The sequence below is a fragment of the Caloenas nicobarica genome, chromosome 18, assembly GCF_036013445.1.
Source record: "Caloenas nicobarica isolate bCalNic1 chromosome 18, bCalNic1.hap1, whole genome shotgun sequence".
Classification (NCBI taxonomy): domain Eukaryota; kingdom Metazoa; phylum Chordata; class Aves; order Columbiformes; family Columbidae; genus Caloenas; species Caloenas nicobarica.
Window position 1 is genome coordinate 3261970 of NC_088262.1, and position 25458 is coordinate 3287427.

General features: G+C 38.6%; 1 protein-coding gene across 4 annotated transcripts in view; it reads right to left on the reverse strand.

Annotated features, from left to right (window-relative positions):
- Window positions 1–409: 409 nt before the first annotated feature.
- The window catches only part of HELZ (helicase with zinc finger), a 77592-nt gene continuing 52543 nt past the window's right edge, over window positions 410–25458 (reverse strand). For all 4 annotated transcript variants that reach the window (XM_065647710.1, XM_065647708.1, XM_065647707.1 and 1 more), the window contains 15 exons: window positions 24113–24231; window positions 23659–23804; window positions 21939–22086; window positions 20106–20289; window positions 18932–19160; window positions 15644–15848; window positions 14094–14145; window positions 13068–13261; window positions 10480–10690; window positions 9931–10007; window positions 9237–9804; window positions 8634–8874; window positions 6970–7483; window positions 5512–5764; window positions 410–2023 (listed from right to left, as the gene is read on the reverse strand). In XM_065647710.1, coding sequence (XP_065503782.1) covers window positions 1698–2023; window positions 5512–5764; window positions 6970–7483; window positions 8634–8874; window positions 9237–9804; window positions 9931–10007; window positions 10480–10690; window positions 13068–13261; window positions 14094–14145; window positions 15644–15848; window positions 18932–19160; window positions 20106–20289; window positions 21939–22086; window positions 23659–23804; window positions 24113–24231 — 3467 coding nt within the window. In that variant the 3' untranslated portion in view covers window positions 410–1697. The remainder of the gene's footprint in view (window positions 2024–5511; window positions 5765–6969; window positions 7484–8633; window positions 8875–9236; window positions 9805–9930; window positions 10008–10479; window positions 10691–13067; window positions 13262–14093; window positions 14146–15643; window positions 15849–18931; window positions 19161–20105; window positions 20290–21938; window positions 22087–23658; window positions 23805–24112; window positions 24232–25458) is intronic.

Here is a 25458-nt window from a genome sequence, read left to right on the forward strand (position 1 = left end):
AAAAGAAAAAACCTGATTGTAACCAGAGCAAAAAATCTGATTGAATACAGCAGCAGCCACTGCTCATTAGTGCGGTGTCCCATGGACAGCTGTAAAAATCTGAAATCACCCCCACGCAGCTCTAAAATTTTAATTCTTGTATGTAATAAGCGGAGGAAAACTGTAAATACCCCCAGCTCAGTCCCTGTAAAATATTTCCCAGATTTAAAGCGATTTCTTCATGGAGAAACAATACAAACACCCCTCTCCATCTCCCCAGCTGTACAAGTGTGAACAGAAATCTTTATGGACAAAGTTTATCTTCTGAGTTTTCATCCACAGTTGTTTCTTTAATTTTTAAATATTCCTTTTTTTTTTTTTTTTTAGTTTGTATTCCTAAAAGGCCAGGTTTGTGGAGAACTTAGCACAACTCATAAATAACCTGGTAACCATTCTTATCCCCGAAAGATTTAGATTAATTTGGATACAGTTTTGACAAACATTAAATCTCTTCTTTAATGATGTTCCTCAAACAAAACAGTTAGCAAAATATCTGAATTTCCTTGTATAATGTCACATTTTAATGTAAACATCAAATAATGTACCAAAAGTTTTACCGGAGAGAAAAAAAAAAAAAAAAAAAAAAGCGGCACAATTCTTTATACCACTGGAGAAAAGGGGGGGAGGAAAAAGCCAGATTACAAACATTTACACATGCATAGTGGAAAAAAATTAAACAAACAAAAAAGTATTTTACTAAATTCACGCATTTTTTTAAAATAGTTATTAAATCTACTAAGCACCAACATACCTAAAAATTTATTTTCAGCTTCATGATTCATTTAAAAAACCTATCAAATTAACTTTTCAAACAAGCTTATATTACTAGCTTGTCCAAAAATAAAATGTAGAGGTTTTTTGGGGTTTTTTGTTGTGTTTTGTCGGGTTTTTTTTCTTTTTTTTTTTTTTTCCTTTTTTTTAATTGCTTATTTTAAAGTATACCAATACTTTTTATCTGAATGTTTCCAAACAATGGCATAGGTGTCTGCAAAGAATGCCTTTACTTTACCCTACAGTGGATGGAAAATACAATACCACATCATACAGAATCTAAAACTATAAAAGTCTGAGAATGCAGCATCCCTTCACAGAAAAGCTGATAAAACTGAAAGTATTTAGAAGATGCTGCACCTTTATTAAAAAAAAAAATTTAAATGAATTTAAGCAGAAATAACATACATTTTTACATTAACTGGCCATTTCTGGTACAGAAACCCAGCATAGTATGCTAATGTTATTGAATAAATGTAAATGCTACTTACAATCTTCTTAAATACAATTTAGACAAACTTTTTTTTTCTACTTTTTTCTTTTTTCTTTTTTTTTTTTTGCTTTTTTAGAAGTTGTACAGATAAACTCGCAGCTGCTAGTTTAATGCAACATATCATTAACATTACACAAATTAAAAAATAAAGTGTGTGTGTTTTCCTACAGAAAAGCTTCCAAAAAACTGACCCACATCAAAAAAATGCAAAATAATGGAATATAATTAAAAAAAAAAAAAAGATTAGTTGCGAGTCTAGCAGCAAAGCAATTAAGTGAGGATATATTTACTAATATAAACAAAGGGAATATTTGCAACTACAGGTGAAGCCCCAACTATCTTAGACCTACCGACACAAATAAAAATTAAATTCTCTCTAAAAAAAATAATCTGGTTATTTAAAATAGGAGTAAAAGCCGTTGCTACCTGATGAACTACCTAGGCTAAGTTCCTGAAACAAAGACAAAGGGTCGCTGTTCTTTTTCGCCTGCTCGGGGGGCGGTTTGGGCTTTGGCGGGGCCCGCAGGGCGCTGGCGTAGGACATGGCGGGTTTGGTGGCGCTCGGCGGGCCGCCGCCGCCGGACTCGGCCAGCTGCTTGTTGGGCATGAGAGGAGGGAACTGGCCGAGGTGTTGGAGCACGTTGTAGTTGAAGGAGTTGGAGAGCGGGATGTTTTCGGCCTTCAGGTGTTCCTCGGGGGGCTTGACCGTCTTGGGCGGAGCTGCGGAAGGAGGAACCAGAGTTTGTCTTAGTGAAGAGATCCGTGTTTATAGCGATCGCAAAGCAAGCGCTGGGGGGCACCGAAATGTAACCTTCCCCCTAACACCACCAGTTTTCTATGTTTAGTCACTCTTGGTCACAGAATCCCAGAATGTCAGGGATCGGAAGGGACCTCGCAAGCTCATCCAGCCCAATCCCCCGCCGGAGCAGGAACACCCAGATGAGGTTACACAGAAGGTGTCCAGGCGGGTTGGAATGTCTGCAGAGAAGGAGACTCCACAACCTCCCTGGGCAGCCTGGGCCAGGCTCTGGCACCCTCACCATGAAGAAGTTTCTTTTCATCTTTAAGTGGAACCTCTTGTGTTCCAGTTTGCACCCATTGCCCCTTGTCCTACCATCGGTTGTCCCCGAGAAGAGCCTGGCTCCATCCTCCTGACACTCACCCTTTACATATTTATAAACATTAACTAATCACTCCTCAGTCTCCTCCAAGCTAAAGAGACCCAGCTCCTCACTTACAACTATTTCATCTTGTATTATCCTGTCAGCAACGTCAAGACCACCCGTTATTAAACACATTCCCCACACGTGTATCCGCAGAGTTTGTAAGACCGAACCTGCAATTCAGCACAGGCGGATTTAGCAGATGTACTGAAGGTAAGCGGCTTCAGAATGGGATACACTCTAATTTAAACACGTTATCCACTGAGACAGCACAAAGACTATTTCATTCTTCTTGCTCTATAGCTTAATAGGCTGAAATTAAAATTTACAGCACAATATATAATTCATTCTCAAACAGCAATTCAGAATCCTGAATGCCAACCAACTAATTATTGATATTTTAGTCTGAATGCCTTCCTGCTAATTGATATGTTCTTGCTCCATATTTAACAACTCCTGTAACGATCGGAAAAATGGTGCTTTAAACCATAGATATAAAAGTGGTTTCAAGTGAATTTCCTGAGTTGCAATGAGGTCTCTTACTTTTGTCTGGAGAATTCTGCTGTCTTACATAGCTAGAGAAACTCGACACTGAAATGCAGGTATACGTTATATCTAAAATAGCCTAGGAGTTGGGTAACAGATTCATTCTGTAATTATTTCAACCTCTAAATGTATATGTTACTTTTGAAGTCCACATACAAAAATGTACCACTAAATGAGTACAATAGTATAAAAACGTAAGTACATAGTTATGTTTCTGAGTGGAAGAGTCACACACAGGCTTTTGGTCTTGATAAAGTACTCAAAAATAAAACCCAAGAAAACCAAACCCAACACGTAGAAGAAGGAATACGGAAAGAACATAAGCAAAACAGTTTTGCTGGGTTGCTATGGTTCCAAAAAAGCCCCAGAACATAAGCAAAGAAACCTCCCTAAAATAACCAGAGCACTCAAGAGAAGACAAGTAATGACAAGCAGGGCCAGAGGTGAACGCTCCGTGTGGTGGAGGTGTCTGGCAGAAGGAAAAAAAAAATATCAAATAAACATGTTGAATGAGAACTTAAATAATTTTCTTTCTATCAACAGAAAAAGCAATGCGAATCAAGCTCTCCCATCACAATTTTGGGAAGTGCCTGCATATAACGACACCGAGCAATTCACAGCAGCTCTCCTTGCATTCCATAAATCCACGTCAATATAATCGAGTACCATTTCTGATGTACAGGAAATATAAGCCCTTGAACTTGTGTCAGGGTGCCACGATTGCTCGCTCTTAGGTGACAAATACAGGCCCAGGACTAGTTCCCAGCATCTCGTTCTCATGAATTTTTATTTCATGGATAGGAATCAATAGTAACCAGAAATACTAAAGTTACTGGTCATTAACCCCTAGCACCATAAAACACATTTGGATTTTAAATATGACCATCACGGTCAATGAGCTGTAAATGCAGGAAAGCACAGCAGCCATAAAAATGGAGATTTGTTTGCATAAACTATTAGATACAGGGCAATGTTGCATCTACATTTATTTACAAACCAGAAACCATACTTAACTACAATAAAAAATATTTTCATAGCAAATGCAGATACTAATCAAAGCTTGCCCCATTCGTTTAGGATTTATTATTTGACAGCAAATGTATAGACATGGTACTTTTTAAATACGCGTGTTTCCTCTGAGGATTTTACTCACAAAAATGTTCTCAATCTTGATATTAAAGCAAAGAAATACGGTATCAGCTGACACAATGTAATCTTGCAGGGTTCCTGAGCTCCTATTAGACAAGCAGAGTTTGGAGCCCAACTTCAGCCACAGATGACACACACCGTCACGTATTCGGCAACTCCATTTGCAGGAAAAATATAAATAGATCGAAGGAGGTGCCCTGAGCTTGAAGCTTTGAACTTAGCACAAAAGATGCTGCCATCAAGATGGTTTTGTAAAACAACATTTTCACACTTCAGAAATGAAAATGCACATTAGATACTTAACTCGAGTGCTGTCACTGATATAAACAGCTTTATTTCATTCAGTCTACACCAAATGTTTCTACTTCTTAATTACCATACTATGAAATTACAAGATGGTTTAGGTTTATAGAATTTGACCTAAAGCAATTAGACATTTTAAGGGCAATAAAACCAGCTAATAAATATTTTTTCCCATTATTAAGTGTTTTTAATATTCACACTGGAAATTCATATTTTTATTATTTTTTTTTTAATTACCGTTGAAGATCCTTACAGCAAAATCATGGAGGAGAAACTGTACCATCCTGGCAATTTTGTTTTTCACAAACATTAAAAATATGGAGAACAGATGAATAGCTGCACTGCTCCAATTCCCTACTTGCAGCTGTTTAATCACTGAAAAGTTAATTTAGTTTCTCTCTGCTAAATCGATCAGCAGTGCTACGACCACCAGGGAAACCAGGTTCTAGTGTGATTCTTCCATGGTGAGAGTTTAAACTTCATCATTACTTTGATGAAGTACCAGAATTTACTAGGAAATACACTGAGATTACTAATTCCATTTATGTTGTTTCTCCCCCGGACTGTAATATCAACATGAAATATTATTGATTCTGGAAACAAATGAACAATCTTGCAAATTAATCCCACCAGTTACTTCAGCTCCTTTTAGCAACAACTCGGTTGCAGCTGAAACCACTGTAGGAGAATAGTGGGTTTGCTAGAACTTTTGTGAGAAGACAAAGCAGCATCATTGCTTGTTGTAGATGAATACTCAACAGTATTCTTCTTTAGACATCGACGACATATCGAAATGTTAACAACAAATGAAAACAGGATTTCTCTAAGCAAACCTTTAACTACTGAAACAATGAATACTTCAAAAATCTTTGCTTAAATTAGTTTTGGGATTTGAAGAGATGGCAGAAAACATTTTGTGGTTGGAAAAAACCAAACTAAGCCAAACTAAACCAAACCAAACCACCACCCTTTCATTTAGACGTGCTCACTCCAGGCTAAATAGTCTAATTAATGCAGCAAAGAAGCAAAGCTCGAGTGCGTACCCACCTAACAACTCCCGGGCTGGAACTGCTCTGCTGGCTCCGTTGCATGGAATGTTTGGGTACGGGGCAGATGAGGAGGAGTTTACCCACAACTCAGGTGGCGAATAGTTGAAAGATGACTGGTTACTGTGGTCCTGAAGCTCTTTACACTGACCAAGACTGTCTTGAGGAGTGCTTAATTCTTCAGAACAAGCCTGGACTGAACTAGAGGAAATTCTTCTTTGGTACAACGGCCTGCCTGGTCCTCTTGGTTCATACTGGGAACAAAAAACCAAAACATAAAAAGGCCTTTTGCTCCCTTTATTCAACTGCATGCATCAAATACCATTTTTCCATCCAATTTTTTCCCTGCAGCGTCTTAAGGAAAAAACCAATCCCCTTTGTATTTAGAACACAAATCCAATAAATTTCAAGTTATATGTTGTATGCTGCAGTCACCGATAATGTATTTTAATCACACAAAACAGACACAGAATGTTAAAGGAAGTGCAAAGAGTGTCAGCTGAGACTCCTTAATTCTTATCAACCTTTACATCTTATACTGCTACGTGGGAGATGTAACACACAGTGAGGAGGAAGATACCCAGCATTTACAAAGGAAGCACAGAAAGATACAGGAGCAAATGTTCAACTGGAATGTAGAGAGGAAAAAAATGGCTTTTAGTTTCCAAAGGACAAATGAATGTCCCGTATAGCAGGATTTGGGAAAGCATGATGCATTTGTGTACTGCATTTTGTGCACCTACACACAAAACAAATGCTCGGGAGAAATAGCGCAGAGAATTTTCTCTGAAATCACAAAACTCCATGTCTACATATCATACCCTTCTTAGCACTCTGGATTCCAATAGGGATTAAAAACTCCTGTTCAAAGCATGACGGAGAGGGACTGAGCCAGCTGTGGTGTGGCAGCGTTCACACAGCACAGCTGGGTATCTGCACTGATTTCCAGCCCTTTGAGCCCCCAAAATACACAGGGGTGGAGAATTAGCTTGGGCCAGGTGGGATTTATTAAATCAGGGTTTTTTTACGACACTGAAACAAGTGTTCTGCTATGGTCTGAAGTTTGTATGAAAAGTAACTCAACCATATTCACAGGTTAATCCTCAGCCAAATGGCTGATTCAAGCTGACTTTCCAGAGAGTCAGTTAATGAGTTTTCACTTGGGGTGTGGTTAAATTGCAGTCCAGAAAAATGATGTGCAGGTAATTGAGCAATGATTGTGAAAAAAATAAGTAACATTCAAAAAGCTGAGGCCTCCCGTTTCGTAGAGAAAAATGTTACACCCAAAGTGATCAGAACCACAAGGTGAACAGAGAAGACTTAGGAAAAAGTTTTTACTTCACAGAAATTGCCAGCATGAGCTTTTAATACACGAGGTATTTTGCACTCATGCCCTCTTCAAAATATAATTTGATATTAAAGCGACACGACAATTGCATAAGCAGACAAGACCGCCTACCTCTTCTAAGCTGTGGAGCGAAGAAGCAGACACTGCTCGAGAAGTGAGTGGATGAAATGGCTCCTGACCGACTGCGTGCTGATGGTTTGGGATTTGTATAAAAGGGTTTTGTTGCGACCGGTGGGGCAACGGAGGTATGCCGTAATGAAAGCCCTGCCCCATGAGGTGATTCTGCTGGAGGTTAGCATAAGTCCACGATCCGTCAGGTTGTAGGTATTTCAAGGGAGATGGGGTTATATGTTCAGATGGCATTGAGAAAGGGGGGTTGTATATTTGGGGTAAATGCTGCTGAAATGCTGGGTTATTGGGGATTTCAATGTCTCTGTTGTTTTCGGTGAAGTTGGGGAAGTGCCCGCTGTGGTTGGAGTTGCAGGAAGGAGAAGGGAGTGCTGGTGGGCTCCTGGGCTGCACTTGTCTGTATTGCAACAGTCTGGACTGGGGGGGTGGCATTTCAGCTAAGTCCCGGCTTTCGCTTTGATCACGGTGCGACAGTTCTCTCAGCAAATCCTGGAATCTGTATTGACAGAATAAATGTATCAAAAAAAAAAAAAAAAAGTTTTGCTGAAATCCCACTCTTTTTGAGGTTAAGAAAACTCAAAGTATAAAACAGTGAATTTAAACATACTCATCATTGAGCTTACTGACCCTAACTTCAAAGGATATGACTGTGAGCAATCAGAAATTAGACACAAGAGGATTAACTGGATGAAATACCTACCTGAATCGTCTCAAAGTTTTAATAACTCTTGAGGTTTCCTTTTCAGTCAGAAGAACCAATTTTTTGTTATCTCTTAAGAGACAACTAAGGTAAAGATTTCCTGCTTTACTATACAAAGCGAAAAACTTCACACAGTTAAAGAAAATTTTAACCCCTTAAAAAGGCAAAAAACGAGAAGAATCAGGGATTCACTTGCACCATGTACTTCCAAACTCCTTCAAAAGGTGAGTACTCAATTCAGCACTTCACAGAGTCAGACACGAGAGTGTTTAGAGGCTTTACTGTGGCTTTAACAAACCAGATGGAAAATAAAGCATAGTGGGAGATGACAGTAAACAGAGGCAATTTAAAAATCCAGCCTTTACAGTACACGTGATTAAAGCTGATGACCACTGGAACCATTTTTCTGTTTATGTTCAACAGCTTCCTTTCTTCCTCCCTAATGCTCCATCTCAAATGTAAGCATTTTTTTTTTAAATCCAGCTTTTAAAAGCAAAGTTTTTTTAAAAAAGAAGAAAAATTTGGGTTTTATTGAGGAGCCATGTTTGGGGAGGGATTGGTTGGTTTGTTTCCAAGCACATAAATCTGAGACTGCTAATTCAATTAGAAGAATTTACAACTTAAATAGGCCTCAACTACACTCAGACACCTCTTTCAAAAACACAAGGTTGTTACTCTCTATCCATCCCTTACCCCATAAATACAGCACTGAAAAGCTCCATAAAAGTATTTTTCCACTACAGCTTTACTACCCAATATACTAACAGAATAAAGCATAACACATAATAAAAGCATCGTTGTAAATCAGCCTGCCAACTATTTCAACCTCCATAAAACCAGCAGCAAAACGCAATACCCTTAAGCGTCTCGTACTCGATCACCGTGTTACAGATAGGTGCCCACTGCTCAATTTTACACAAGCTCTGATGACTCAATAGACAAATACCTTGAATATGTTGCCTCTGTTTCATCTTCTGTATTACTGGCAAGTTTCCAGTTTGCCCTAACTTGCTGCTGCTGCTGCAATCCAACTGGCTGCTGAGGAAGATGTGGTAGATGAGGATGGTGATGGTGTTGATATGGAATAGTGCCTTGACTGAGATAGGCATTATGTTCATTCCATTGCTGTAACCTGGCTTGTTGTTGCTGCCTTATTGTTTCCAAAGCTACATTTCCATGCATACGATCTATAAAAATAGTTTTAAAACAAAAATTTATCTAATGCCCCTTCTTAAAGATCTTTATGTCAGAAAAAAAGAATACTTTTTATACAGTATATTCCAGGGCCTATTATATACTAACTGCATTGCAGTGTATAACCTGGTTATTTAAATCATATGGAAAATCATATAAACATGAATCTTCTAATAAAGTGCTGAATATTCAAACATGCCTCAAGCAGCAAATTATGCTCAATGACTTTACTTATGGAAACTAACCCAACAATGACCCAATTCAGAGCAATATCCCTGAAAAAGTAAACACCTCCTTCATTTTCACTTCAGTGTAGTTATAATTGCACACTCTCAATTTAAATAAAGTCACCTACCTAAAGTGTCCCCTAAGGGCATTCCTGATGGATTCTCTTCAATGAAGTTGTTCAAGTGGGTTGGCAGGACAGGGTTGTGCTGTGCAATAGGCCTCAAAGGATTATTGATTTCTTGTAACATAGGTGGGGGGTGTTGTTCTGAAATCACAGCATCTACAGCAGGAGAATGTGGTCGGTGGGGAATTGAATTATTAAAAAAAGACTGGCTGGGGCCTGCCTGGTAAGCAGGGGAAAGCTGCGAAGGTTGCGGAGGCTGCTGATTCAAATGATTATGCTGCTGAACTACCTGGCTTTGCTGGGGTGGTATTTGGTTTTGTTGTTCAGGCAAATGGTTTTGCTGTTGACTTAAAAGGTTTTGCTGCTGTTGCAGAGGATACGGCTGCCTTGGGATCTGTGAGAGGTGCTGGAAGTGGCGACTGGGAACTGCGTACTGGGAGTGGGGTGGGGTGAGATGGAGATTCAGCTGCCTGGGGTTCAGATTATCTTTGCGATGAAATTTAGCATTAGGATAACCAATGCTGGAGCGTGACTCTGGGCTTCTATTCTGACAATTTGCTTCTAAGTCAACCTAGAAATAGAGAATGGAAAAACTTTGAAAATTCACATTAAGAAAACAAACAAAAACCATGTCAGTAATGAAAACATTAATAAAAAGAGGGAATACTAAAAACAAACAAAACCAAGACAAACCCACCTGCTTGGACTCCACAGGTTTCTTCTCAGGTGTTCGAATTTTACTTATTTCAGGCCCAGCAGTGTTTTCACTTTTACCTAAAAACATTAAAGAAATTAATTAGTTTCGATGCAAAAGTGATTATTTTGAGAGTTTTTTTCCAGACACAGGAAAACTTAGACTTATTAGTATCGCATTTACAGCATCATAGACATTTGATGTAATTTACCCGAATAACATTTTTCCTTTAATCACTGCACTTTATTCATTAATCATCACTAAGTAGTTCTTCCAACTTAATTGCAAGTAACATCAGTAGCAGTTACCACTCAACAGCAGGACACACCAATTATACCTCCAACACACACACTCCCCAACTTTGATTACTTCCTCCCCTGAACCTCATAATATCTTAGTTACACTACTTGTAATGGCAAATCACAATTTATTTCCCCAAATCTGCAGATCTCTCAGTTTCACTTAGAGAAAGAAAGAAAATATCCTTTCCACAATACCCTATTTAAAGCACAAACCCCTGCAAAACAAAACGGTGCGATTTCTACAACTAACCGTTTCGACTTTGCTCGTGTTGCTCCTTGTCTGGATGCTGAAGCTGCTGCTGTTGTCCTATGCTAACTGGGGAATGATGTCCCAGGCCATAAGGTATAGGAGACCCGCGCCCATGTGCCTGTAACAGGTTCATGTTATATGCCATAGCTGCTTGATGAGTAATGAGTCGAGGGTCAACTGCAAACCTACCCTGATACCCCGTCCATGGTACCTACGTTGTTAAAAATAAATGAAAAAACAAAAAAAAGATGCAATCTGTTAAGGTACATTAAAGGAAGCGAAGTAACGTGCACCCTAATATTCCAGCAGCAGTAACGAGCAGTTTTTTGTGCATCAGACGACCCGACACACTAACTCACGACTACAGGTGGAGCAGTAAGGGCAGGACTAACAAGAGGGGCAAAGGACGACTTCCCTGGGCAAAAAAAATACTGTATCAAAACCCATTCTTGTTTCAGTGGTTTCAAAACTCAGAGAGAAAAGACTGATGGACAAATCAGACTTTAAAAAACTTTATATCCATCTCTTCTCTAAATAAACAGAAGCGGGTGAAGTTCAAGAAAATAAAATGCCCTTTCTCCTGGTAGTTAAAGAGACATGAGGCTGTGTCAGAGGGGAAATAGAGAAGCCTCTAACCTGAGAAATTTCTTAGGGTCCTTTTACCACCTGGTGGTGTACCCTGTAGGACAGAGCGAGCAGGCTCATCGGAGCTCTGCACCACAGGCATGCAGTGAAGGGAACAGGACTATGAGAAGAACCAGGAGACTACCCGCACGTGAAGAACGGCAGGGCCACTCCAAAGTGTCTACGCTACGCGACATGTATTGCAGATCACCTTCCTAAATATTTGAAGTAAAATCCACCTCCTGAAAGCACGTAAAAAAGTCAGGAATTTTCACAACATTTTAAATTTTATTCCTAAAAGGAATGCAAAGGAAGGCACCTCTGGATCAAATTAGTTCAGTCTCGCCCTGTAGGGAATTTATTAAAAGGAGGAAAATGTCTAAATAAGAGGAGAGTGCAGGGAAAGTAATCACTAACACTCAGGCTGCCAAAGCATCCTTTACTGCTGGCAGCAGACAACCTCCTCGTGGTTTTACCTTGGATACGGAAACTGCTTGAAACAGAGCAAAGAGATCATTTTATCTTACATGAACATAACCACATTTTACTTCAGTCTCTACTTGTTCTAACTGTAACAACTTTCATGCAATTCTTCTTTTTTTTAAATTAGTATTTGCCCTTGAAATGTGCACTTTGAACTTTAGCTTTAGGCTACTGTTGCATCTGCACAATCTCAAATGATCTGCAATATGCTTCTTTTCAAAAGCAGCTGTCTCATTAGTACCTCTGTCTTCCCACTTAATTATTTTTAAAAAATCCATCCTCAGGGAAGGTGAGCTCAAAATACTTATTTTTAGTGTATTTCTTTTGATTGGAAGTACATAAAATATATTAACCTTGGAACAATACGACAGAACTTTTAAAATTATCTTGGTTTGATGTTAATATAATGTGAGCGAGCATGACAAAGGTACAGCTGCTGGCCGCGTGATTGCATTTAATTTTACCCAAATGTAGATTTCTAGTAAGCTAGGAAATATTCCTTGACCTAGCAAAGAAAACCGATCTACAGCTGCCAGCTGATCTAAGACATGCTGTAGAAACTCCAGTTTCAGTTGTAAGTCCCCTATAGAGCATCCATAACCTAAATTACAATAGAGGACTTATGTAATTAAAAACCAAACTGTGTGGCCATGTTTCGCACAACAAACGGCGTTAAACAGATCTGCATGTGTGGGTTCCACATCCTTCACACTGTCAGTTGTGAACACCACACAGGTTACCCACAACATCGCTTCCGCAGCCTTTGTTCCCTCCTCCCCATTTTCCTCCTGGACTATTTGACTGTGGAGGTTAAAAATAAAGCAGAAGCTGCTTCCTTAATTTGTGTAAGTTTTGGTGAGGTAGTTTTATTTGCAATGCAAAATTCCATACATAAATGTTGCCTAAAAGACCCGATTAGGGATCTTCATTATGTTCTCAAATGCCATTGAGGAAAGGGATTGGAGAGGGAACTGGTTCACTGTGAGGTTCTGAAAGGGGAAAACATTCCATTATGTTTATTCTTCTTATCACTTCACTTCAGACACCTTGCACTGCAGACATCCAGAGCCAGTAATTTAAACCGTACGAAGCCAATAAAGAGAAACAAGCTCTGTCTGAATTGCCTATGTCTCTCCAATGATTAAGAACTGGACTAGGCAATTAATCCAGATGCAGGTGTCTCAAGTCAGATGAGACAGATCCCACTGGTGTGCGTAAACCAAGAGCTGAGAAAATACAAAAATTACATGAACATGAAATTGCTTTTAAGCTGCCTGGAGTTATTTGTGGGAACGATGTTTTTAAGTCCTCATTTTCTGGTGGTTCTCTGCACAGCCACTCCTAGAGCCGGCTAAGCCCACATGTTTGAAGTAAAGCACTGAAAAAGCTTGCAAAATTTTCACTAACTGATTTTGCCATTCGTATTTGTACATACAATAATTGAGCAGAAAAAAAAAAAAGAAAAACACACTAATTCTTACAGGCAAAGGCACAGACATGACCATATTTCCTCCATAGACAGCAGGTACGTATAGAATACTTGTCCCAGTGTGTGGATCTATCCTTTGAACAGGACTTGGAGATTTCCCCAGATTGGGGTGAGGTCCCAGAGGAGGAGGGGGAGGAGTATATGCCCGGATAGGATTTCCAATTAGAACAGAAGGATTGGGCTGAACTGAAAAGGAAGGAAAAAAAATATATATATATACACATACATACCAAAAAGTTGATATATGCACAAAAAGAATAAGAAGACCGTTTCTTTTTTCATTTTAATAGCATCCACCTTTATAAAGCATGCATGCAACTCTAACGGCATAGGTCTGATACACCAAGAGAGAGCATTAATCAAATCCTGTATCCCATTTCAAAAATTTGAAGAGGCAGAAAATACGAGTTGAGATATAGAAAAACAGGTCGCTGGTAACTGCATTAATGAAAGAATGTCCCAAACCAATTAAATATGCTGACAGTCAGAGTAGCTGTTAAATGCTGCATCAAACTCTAGAATCATGCTCCTCTCTTTACCAGGGAAGACAAGCTTTAAACGATGGCTTTTTCAAATGAGTACCAAATTATTAAGCCGTTGCATGCTACCTTGCAAAAAATATGATCAGTAATATCTGGATACATGACAGCAAAATTTAAGTTCAAAGTGCATCCTAAAACAGTGCATGCAGTATAGTGTCCTAACTCTTACAGTGCAAATATGCTTGTACAAGATTTTACATTGTGAATTTCAAACGCGGCCATTTCTAAGGGGCCAACAATGCTGTGTTAAGGCTCTAAAGCCAGTGTGCGCAGCACCTATAAAGGGACAGCCTTGGAAACACCTAATGTCCACTTAACAGTCTATAATCTGTTTCCCAAATGCACACAAGAAGTAAATGGCTTTCAAACAGAGAACGGAGCAGATACTCCATTTACGTCAAATTACTACCAGCCTCTCTGAAGCCAAAGCAGCGTGAGCTCAGAGGAATTCCCGGAGCAACAGCAGAGACACTCACCAATTCCATCGGGTGGGAAATGGTCATTCTGGTTGTGATGATGGACCTTGCCCTTTAAAGGGAAAAAGAAGAATCATAATGCTTTGCATTCTTGTGCAAACAAAGCTTTTTTTATTCCAAGTGAACATTATAATTCGGGTAGTGAATGGGAGGGAGGCAGAGCTGTAAAATTCTGAGCATAATTTGCTGTACTCTAACTAGGTGGTTAAAACACTTCAGATCTTCAGCTGAAATTACAATACTGGCAGTTTGAAAGTGTCTCTTCTGATTTCTACTGCACAAGTGCTTAGTTTACTAACAAACCAGGACAAAAAACCAGAACGGTCTATTCACAAGACTCTCGCTTCCCCCAACTCTCCTCCCGTCTTTTTTTTAAATGTACTTATAACAGCACTTTCAAATACTTTTCTTTCATTTCAGGAAACAAAAAATATGATAGCGATGTTCTATTATTAAAGAAAACACGTTCAAGGCTGAAGCACTCGTGAAAAAAACGAGAGTGCAGCAATGACTTTTGAAAGACAATAATTTCCCAATTTATGGCTTTCTGTAAGCCCAGTGTTTTGACACACGATGATGCTTCAGAAATCTGGTGTTTGTTTCAGCAGGAATGCATCTCAGCGAAGAAACCAAATGTTCTCGCTTACAAACTCTCTTTTGGGAAGGGCTGCCAAAGGGAAGGCTTTCCTCTTTGTGCTGTTAAAGTTTAAAAACCTGTCGTAAAAATTCATTTAAATGATACAGCCTGCAACAAAAATGCAAGGCTATGGAGAATACATACATTCCTTCCTTCTTGTACAACAGAAATCATCACAAAGGTGACAACCCGCACTTTACTTGCATCTCTAAACACAATTTAATTAAATTATAACTCAAATGATCTTGAAATAAACTACAAAGAACTGTTCAAATACAATTAATTACTAATATATCACCCCCATAAAAAGCTCCACAATTTAGTGTTATTCTTTCTCACCCTAAGGGAGCTATGTATTCTCATCGCTTCTTCACCTGCTTTTATAAAACCAGCTGAGTGGTAATTTCATCTCTGCCCTCGCGATGCTAATGAACTCTGGTCTCCTGAAGGACATTACCAGTGAGCTAACCTAAGCGATATACTGGTTTACAACGTATTTTTGATTAAATCAGACCATTATCTTACATAAGTCCCTGAATTTTAAATGGGATTTTTAGATCAAACAAAATCACTTTTGGCTATTATTTTGTTGTTTCCTTGTACTCCCCGCCACCGGCTGCATCGACCTGTTGTTTCTCACGGTTTGGCCAGAGCACAAGCTTCTTGGGATGGGGATTGTCTCTTGTTCAGAGGGTTTAGTGTGGTTTCTCTAAATACTGAGGCCAAGAGCAACGACTGAAGTTCATCAGGGTCATTGCAACACAGTCAACGAGCATCTCAGAGTGACCCAAGGTGTACATTTTATTGATGCCATTTTAAAACGACGGCTAGTTCAATAAACCTTTTACGTCATTTCTCACAAGGCATTTCGACATTCACTTTCTGACAATATTCATCCTCAGTGAAACTTTACCTTTGGTGGTGACTGCTGCTGTTTGGTGGCATTCGCTGAATGTTGATGCCGAAGAGCTCGGGGGATAAACTCTGGAGCCAGTGGATTCAAGACATAAGTTTTCTTTAACTCCAAAGCTTCCAGCTGAGCTTTGATCTGTTCAAATGTGATACCGTGGAGACTTTCGTTCTCATGACACAGGGCAATAAATCTTTCCCAAAATTTCCTATGGAAACAGTTTTCAGAAACAGTGAAAAGGAGTAAGACTCAATGGCTGCTGTTAAAATTAAAACAGATTTAACATCACTGTGTGGCATTTTTATTTATCCTGTACGCTCATTTTACACACCAAGCCATCCATCCTGCAGCCCGATCCAGGCATCTGAACCCTGCAGCATAATGAAAGGCTCCCCAGTCATTTAAAGTGGACATATGGGTTTGTCCAATGTATCAGATCGCAGCACTGGCTATATATCAAATTTAACAGTAATGTCAAGGACAGGTCTAACTTGGATTTTTTTTCCTAGAAGACCAAACACAACGCTTAAAATTCTGGAAAGCATGTGATTTATGGAATTTATTAAAGCTCAAAGAGTCGCAGGGATTATACAAATTCTCAGACCCAGAAGACGCCAAAAAGATTCCATGAATTTAGGCAGATCATTCCATTCCAGTGTCGCAAATACCAAAGTTGAGATATACCCTACAAACTACCCCTGTGAACACTGCGGAGTCACGTGAAGATTAGCACGGCAGGAGTATCCAGAGGGCCTTTGAGATCCTCTGGTGAAAAACAAATGAAACCATAAATTTTATTGCCTGTCAGGTATTTCTATAACATACAGAAGAAATTTCAAGCCAGAAAGACAACCATCAGGTGACATATGACTTTCTCTACGAAAATTCTGTATTCAACTTTTTGCAGGGTGGAGGGGTTAGTTAAACCATGTAATAAAAGAACATTCCTACCTGTCTTCTGCTTTCTCGTGATGTCTTTCTATCGCTTATTAAAAAAATCTTTACGTTTTTAACATCCACAGCAGGATCTATCCAAAAATTTTACACTTACCATATTTTTTTTTTAACCTCAAAGGAACTTTCTGAGTGAAGTTACTTAAGCTTAAAAGATATTTAAATAAGATCTGAAGATGTCACTGTAAAAAAAACCCAAACCTGACTGAGCTGTTCTCTTTCAAAAAAATCCAGAGTAATTAAAGTTACTGAAAAAGAGGATTAAAAAGACAATGACCTTAAAAGCGCACTTGGCTACAACTCCTTCCAGTTGACCCTTCAGTAATAAGGTCTGGCCTATAAGCGGGTACTGTTATTTTGGTGCTGTCTCCCCAAAACCTGTAACATGACATTGCTGCCCACTAATTTTAATAGCAGTGTCATATTTTGTTGAGTAGCTGCCCTTTGTGGAAAAGAATAAGAGTCTTTCTTGCAAGAATACTGTAAAGTTACTGATGTATTTAAGAATTCAAAATAGTTTTCCCCTAACAGCACATCTTCTGTTGTGGTTTTACACTGTCAAAAAATGCTCTTTTAAAATTCAGGATGCAAGATGGGCCTTTTTCCGCATTTTGCTGTAAGGCAAATGTATCTTGCAAGGTTTTAAGTGAGGATTAAAAACCAAAATGAAATACTTCGCTGGGATGCTTTAACGACGGAACTCCCTCCAATTAATCGATTCAGTCACCAAACCTACTGCCAAGTACCGCAAATCCGCTGAGGCTCCTCCACGTTTGCTGAAAACGCCCCAAGCAGACGTGGAGTGTAAGAACAGAGAGGAAAATCCTGCCGGCTCTGCCTCAGTGGGCTCTGCGGTTCAGAGGGAGCGGCTGCCAAACCAGCCCTGTCTGCTCCCATTGTGCCGCACGGAACGTGCTCATCACCCCGGGCACACTTCACAAAGTCGCTACAACCACCGCTACAGAGCCCTGACTCATTTTGACAGGGATTAGAATATTTCTAAAATTCCAGCGCTCTCTAAACTTTTTTGAGGTCTGTTTTTCCTAACGAAATGTCACTTCTTTCTTTCAGAGCTCTCTATTCCTGTTGTACTAAAAAAGAATCACGCCAGAGCCCCTCCGGCACTGTTTCCAAACAGCGAACGTTCAATTATTCAGTGAAACAAGACAACGGTGTATTAAAGCAAAAGCTTGACATACATCTCAATAAAGCTCCAGTGCTCCTTGTTTCTTAATTATCTTTTTGTTTTATAATTTCGAACAGCTATACATTATACAAACAGCTGCCGGCCTTCACAACACAAACTCAATTCCTAACTGCCAAGACTATCTTACGTACCGTGCTGATAGGCTGTACTTTTATTTTAGCAAGTTTTTATATGCCCTATTTCAGATATTTTGAAGGAGCCATACTTGAAGAAACTGCTGAGCCCCCACATTTGAAAACCCTTTGGGTATTTGGGTATTTAATTTAAAACCTCAACACTCAGGTTTATGTGGAAACTCCAGAGATTATCTTCCCTGCTAGGATTTAGCGAGAATAAATGACGTGGTCATTCTCCAACAAAAACTGTATTTTGACAGATGGTTAGAGAACCAATACTGGTCCTAGGTGGTAGTTAGACTAACTAGGGATTAACTAACTCTCCAACTTACTCTCCAGGTAACACTGCACATCCCAAACTGGGATGTGTAGAAGCCTGTACAGATACTCCTGACATAACCCCAGCAGATAAGGGGTAAATTCAGGTTATATTTCATAAACACAGCAAACAAAGGTTTGGTTCCTATTTGGGTTTTTCAATTCTAATCTTTGAAATCACATCCATTTTCAATACAGTAGAAGACGACTGCTCAGGAAAGTAGAATAGAATGTAGACAGAACAACTGACTAATACATATTTTTAGCTATATTATAATAATTTAGTCAGTGCAGTGTTTCCTCTCTTCGAGAAATAAGCCTCAGGGTTTATCTCTGATCATCTCAACATTTCAGCGCTTCCATCGAAAAAAAAACCTTTGAAGAACAAGAACTTGTTATCCTCAAAATCAGTGTTTACATCTCTCAGCATTTTTCACATTTCTTCATTTAGGTCTATAAAAAGTAAATTCACTCAAATCTTAACGAGTTTTTTCTTAGTGTCATGAAGACATATAAAAACATAAATAATGGTCTTCAAGTGTTCTATCTCCATAATATGCATAATATTCAACTTTAAAATGCTACATTACATCATAGCACCTCAAAGAACATCCAGAATTTTACTAAATCAGTTACAACTAAACACATTTTCTACTATCCTTAGCCCTGATTACCTGAAGAACATATATAAAGTACCTGCATCTCCCAATGGAACATAAAGCAATAGGATCTCCCACCACAGCTACCAAGGATTGTGCTCTTGTAATGGCAGTGTTGAGAAGTTTGTAATTAGACAGAAAACCGTAATCCAAGTCTTCTGTGGAATCCTCCAGTAACTGTTCTTTCCTTTTAATTGGCGTTTGCTTATGTTTGCATGTATGCCGTGTTCGTACTGTGCTGAGAAACAAAACCCTAAACTGTTTTCCTAAAAGGAAACAAAAAATAAATGTCTGAGATAAATGAAGCTATTTCTGCTTAGTAACACAACCAGAGCACTGCGCTTGCCAGCCAGGTCGCACACCTGGATATTCTGAAGAACTGACGGGTACCCCTCACATGCAGAGCTTTATGCAAGAATAATAAGATTTAAAAATTTTAAAAGATGCCCTATAAATAGCATATTCTATCACAAGAATATTTCCTCTTTAAAAAAAACCACTTATTTTTCATCTTAATATTAATCACTCCAGAACTTTCTGAAATGCTAATTATCTTTAGAGTGTTGCCAAGCAGCCGATAACAAAACTTGTATTTTGTATTCAACCTTAAAAAAAAGAAAGTTCTGGACATTCGTTTCATATTTTAAAGTGTCTCAAACATAGGAATATCTACCATGGAAAGACAGAACACACCACTCACTGGCACTCAGTTATTTTATTACTGACTAAAAGTGCAACCTAGCAATGGGCTACACCTACACAAAATTCCTGTTATCAGTGTGATTCCAGGAACAAATACCTAAATTTGTGGACTCCTTTTTACAGTCTATGCTACAAATGCAAAAAACAGGCAAACATTTTGAAGCTAAAGCCTTGTTACAATTGTATTTGTAACTCTTTTTTTCCCCTTACAATAAAAATCTACTAGTTTTCACATTTTTTCACTATATTTTTTAAAAAAGCTTGAACCTAATTTTGAAAAAAGATAAATCTTACATCCATGAGTTTATTGCTTTGATATTCAATGTTGGAATAACATCTGATCAGCATAATTGCCTGTTTCATTTCAATACATCGGTTTTTATGGGTTAAATCACAGCTCTCCTTTTGTTCTGATCCCTTGAAGATTATTTTAGTAAGTCTTACCTGACTTCACCAGTCACGTTTGTTACTTCCTTAGCATATCTTTGAGACATAGAACTATAACTTACCCTGAACATTTAGCACTCTCTCTACACTGACATCAGAGAGTCTTTTTTTCCGAAGTTCAGCCCGAATTCGGAACACTTGATCGGCATAAGGTGTCACGACACCGATGCTGCCGTCATCCAATTTGCCCCAAGCAACGGGCCATTTTCTTCTTAATTCTTCCACACGCTCGACTACTTCAAACACCTTGAAAGAAAGTCAGAATTATTAAAAGTATGCTCCACTGAAGATCATTCTTTGATATGGAAAGAGAATTTGAATTTTAAAGTTCTAAAACATTTACGTGGCACAGTATTGTGTGGCCTTACTGAATAAGCAATAATGCTATTGTATTCTGTAGTGATCCTCTAAAATACCATGTATTAAAATAATGGATTTACTATGCAGTACCTTTTTTTAATCTTGAAATAAAGTTTTCCCACAAAAATCTCACCTTCAAAGTATAAGCTGGGAAATTATATTAATAACCTTCATTTTCACGCTTATGTTCTTACAAAAATGTCAAGTGCAGTAGGACCTTTCTTATCATACTTCATTTAATTTCCGTAAGTAACTATACTGCCTAAATAGGGATGATTTTATTTTTATTCTGAATTTTATACGTCATATTACACCCCAATGCAAATGTCCACTAAGGGTCAAACAGAAAAAAAAGTCTCGCTCATCATCTTAATTTCAGGTTTTCGTGGTGGTGCTTGAGCAGCTGCTGTCCTTCACTTCTGCCTGTAGCTATTAATGACCCACAATTTTCAGACAGTTACTTGGCCACTGAAAATATTTTTAGGTTTTTTCCAACTTTTTCTAAATGGCAAAGCAGTCCAAGTAGATTAATCGAAGCAGTCAGGTGCCTTCAGTTTTTTTCAGTGATGTGTCCAGAAGTCATTGGAGCTTTTTATTTAAATAGATATTTTAACCCATCAAAGAATACATAACGAGTGCAGCATAATAACAATAAAAAGGTTAAAAACTGTGCATTAGATGAGCTGCACCGGGATCAACAAGGGGAAACATAGACAGCTCTGCAGTGCTTCATAACAACAGCGCTACCAAACTGCCACCCACCCTCCTGAAAAATTCCTCCTAAGCTGAAGAAAATTAGCGATATTTCTTTGTTTTTCTTTAAATGTCAAGGACGTTTTTTAAGACATCTTTTTGGTGGGAACAAAAGGAGTTGGGTGAAGCCCCCCCTAACTTGAGGTGACTGGAAAAAGGCACCTTCTACTGCTCAAAGTGTTTCCAAGTTGGGGGGAAGGTGGGGAGATGGTTTTTTCATTTAGTTTTGTGGGGTTTGGGGTTTAACTCAAGGGAAGGAAGGAGAATGAAAGTCATTTTTGAAGAATATAAATACTCTCAATATGTTTCATGTAGATTTAAGTTCTCACCTAAGAAAAATCTCATCTACACATGATCAGTTAGACACTGATCCTAAACATATTAAAGCAAATACGAAACATTACTCCAGAGTCCTCTTATCTGAGTGGGAACATTTCTACAACAGTCAAAGAAATCTAAGTTTTACTTCAAATTGCAGTTACTCTCAGTTGCTAAGATACATCCATCAGAATGTCACAAAAATTATCAGGGAAGACATCCTGAAGAACGGGCCTGAGAGAACTATCAGCAGCTTGAAAATTGCAAGGAAAAAAGGAAGATAAATTAGTGGAAATGTTTACTACAATTGTAATGTTCACTACTTCATGTTTAGCAAACTCCATGTTCCCCTCTCCTAGTAGAGGACAATTTACATCTTCCACCTACACTGAGCATAAAGCAATAAACTGGGGGGGAGGGAAGATTCAAGAAAACAATCAAGAAAAAAGCCAAGGAAGAGTTACCTCTGCATTATTGTAAAAAGCTGTACTATTTTTTTCTTGCACATCTTCTCCACGTGCTGTGAAGAAAGTCAAAGGGTAGAAATCTTTGTGTGCTGGCTGCTTTCCACTTGCCATCAATTTGCCTTCGTAGAAAAGTTCGGATGTATAACTGTAACAAGGCAAAACACAATAAAATGTGGAGTCTACATATGAGCTCACTAATAAAACATGCAAATCTCACCGACAAAATATGCAATCACAAAATACTTCACAAGGAAGGCAGAACCACTGATTACTAGTCGTTGTCTTCAAATGATTTCTCTGAACTGATATTTCCATATGGGGGACGGAGCAGAAGGCACTAAAAATATGCTTTTCCAACACTTTTTCTACAAAGGCAATATTTTCTTCTGATCTAAAGCCTGACAGAGTTATTAACATCCTCACTCATGTTTCACTCAGAAGTTCTGGTGGCTTGAAACCAGGCAGAAGGAAACTGGCTGTCTAGGACTGGTCCTTCCCCAGGCTTGCTGAACAACAGTTAAGAGTTGTTGAACTTGGAAGATAAATTTACTAAATTTACTAAAGATTTCATGCGTGCTGAGCACAACGCAGGCCAAGCGTTCAGTTTTCAAGCAAGCTTTTCCTCTGTGGCTTCTGCTCAAGACCAGTCTATGCTGCAAGTCGTCAGAAGCACAACCAGAACACGCTTTCTCTGCTGGCAACAGGCACTACAGACACTGGCTGACTGAAAAAAGAAACGAGGCAAGAACAACCTTCATGGGGAAAAGGGAGGGAAGAAGGCAAGTTAAATGCAACAAGACAAAAAGTCAACAAGAAGAGAGTCATCTTTAACTAAAAGCTGAAACGATTGCTTTCTTTTCAGATTCTCTCTCATTCTGAACTTGTAATTTCAAGAAATGTGTAAGAAATCACTCACTCTATAATTACAAAGTCCACAAAATGAAGACAGATCAAGCTCTGTAACAAAATATGTTACATTCTCACTTCGATTCCCCAGAGCACTTAAATATTTCTGCTTTGGCTTTGAACACAGTGATAACCTAATTAGTATGACTGGATACCAACATAATATTCCTCAGTACACATTTGAGCCAGGATTTAAACTTTAGCATTTTTCCCCATGACTGCACTTATTCTTTCTAGCACAGCTCAGGGATGAGCTCATTATACTAGCAGCCATTAGTTTATCACAGCATAAAAATGTAAACCCACTGATTAATGTGTCTTGAAAGAAGTAATAAGAGAAGGCAACAAGAAACATGCCCAAAATTTGACCTATTTTTTTCTGTTCATAGTCACATATCCATACATTTCTCACATTGCACACAGCTTACCGTTCCAAGATCATCCACCCCAGTAATTCTAAAATTAAAACAGTTCAAAGAAACACGGATCCTGTATAATATAGTGTGTAACACTCAGAAAGGGACAGTGAGCTCTTCTTTTGCTTAGTGTGCAAGTCTTGCAGCCAAAGCATCCCCACCGGAATGAAGGGTCTGTAACGCAACTGCCTAACCGACCCCTTGGCGTCTGTTCTCAGGGACCAAATTTCAACCTACTAACAAAGAATTAATCTACTAATTAGCTCTGAAACAACTAAGATTCCATTACAGAAACAGGTAATGCTTCTCCATGCAGTTGTGCTTGGCTCGGAGTTGTTTTGTTCGCTCACATCGGTCAAAGTAAAGTGTGATACAGTGAAAAAGTTCACACCTACTTGATGATAGCTTCATGGGAGCGATAGTTCTCACACAGCAAGATCCTGCACGGAAATTCGGCAGGGTAGTGCTCGTAGAGCCGGTCGAGCAAGGAAACATGAAGGTTTCTTTCCCTGGCAAATTCACTGTAGACAAAAGGACTGAGCTGTAATAGACACACACACACAAAGAAAATGTAACTAAATATGCGGACTTGGAATTTCATGCTCCCAACATATGCATTTTGCATCGAAACAAAAATGAAACCTTACTTCTACTGTACATTCATAGTTGGAAGACACAGACTGTGGCTATTCCATAGAAACACCTATTCCTACTGTAAAAGTGACAAGAGACCCACATGCTCTTAAAGGAACAATAAGACATTTAGTAAAAGGCGAGATAAGCCCTTAAATAGATAAATACAAATATTATATATGCACACTTTACATTCAAAAATTTAATAGCTCTTACCTGCATATGGTCTCCAGCCAAGACAATTCTTGTGTTTTTATTAGCTAATGCTAGAGGCATAATAGTTTCACACTCCATAGCTTGTGCAGCTTCATCTAACAGAATGTGTGTAAAAAAACCTGTAAAACAGAGATATCAGCCAATAAATGAAACTGGAAATACGATAAAATAAACAGTGATAACAATACAAGACATTGTACTGGAAGTTCTGTACTCTGACAGTAACCAAAACTAGAAAAAATTCAGTATGGCTTATACAAATTAATTTCTAGCAACTTCTAGAAGCACACAAACAATTTTCAAAGGCATCGGATGACCAGCAGTGGTCACCCGATGGCCAGTGACATTAGCAGCAGCCCACAGATCTGCCTCTTTCTTCTGATACACCTGAAGTTAAACACGTGTTTTATTAGAGCTCTCCTTATAACAAGAGGAAATGTCACTGGCAGACCTGCCTCAGTACATTTCTCAAATCTGAAAATCTTTTCATCACCACGAGGCTTGAAGAGCTTTGGACAACGACAATGAACAGGACATCCTCGTGTACTTGAGTCCTATTAAATGGTTTATATACTAAATTTCCCATTAAAATTGCACATATACCTGAGCATTTTGCTGGTTATGGGCTTTAAGGAATGTGGGGGGAAAAAAGGAACAGAAGTTGGAGGAAAATTTAAATTCAATCTTACGATAATATCGGACCAAAAGGTTTGTGGAGTAGGGAATCTATGCACTTGAAAAAAACTGGGCCAAAGTCGACTTACATTTTATGAAATGTAAAATCAGGATAGGTATAGTAGAGAAGTGGGTTTATACATTGATGTATATTAAGGTTTAAAACACAGCATTAGAAGATTTAGTGTAACATCCAATTAAGATTATATACATAAAACTAGCAATTTTCTTTGGCAAACATGAATTTCATGCAGCTGCACACACATTACTATGGCATGACTCTACGCATCTCATTGCCAAACAAAGCAGTTACTTCCACTTAAAGATCTCAAAATAATTACCATAAATTCCATATTAGTTTTCTCTATTGCAACAAATGCTTGAATGTAGCCATAAAAAATTAACCATAACAACTTCTGTAACGAAATTCCACCTTCTCCAAAAAGCAGATGGATTTCATTTGAAGATCAACAAAACAAAAAACCCTAAAGCAGCCTCTGCCCCCCCGCCCCAGAAAATCAGTCTAATAGTTTAGAAAACAACCCTAGAAGTAGCACATTAACATAGCATGTAGTGTGGGAGTTGTTTGCAAAGCTAAACAATTCGCAAAACAAGAAAAAAAGCTCTCCGTGCGTATTTATGCTTACATGCTCCACTGAGTTATGACCTTA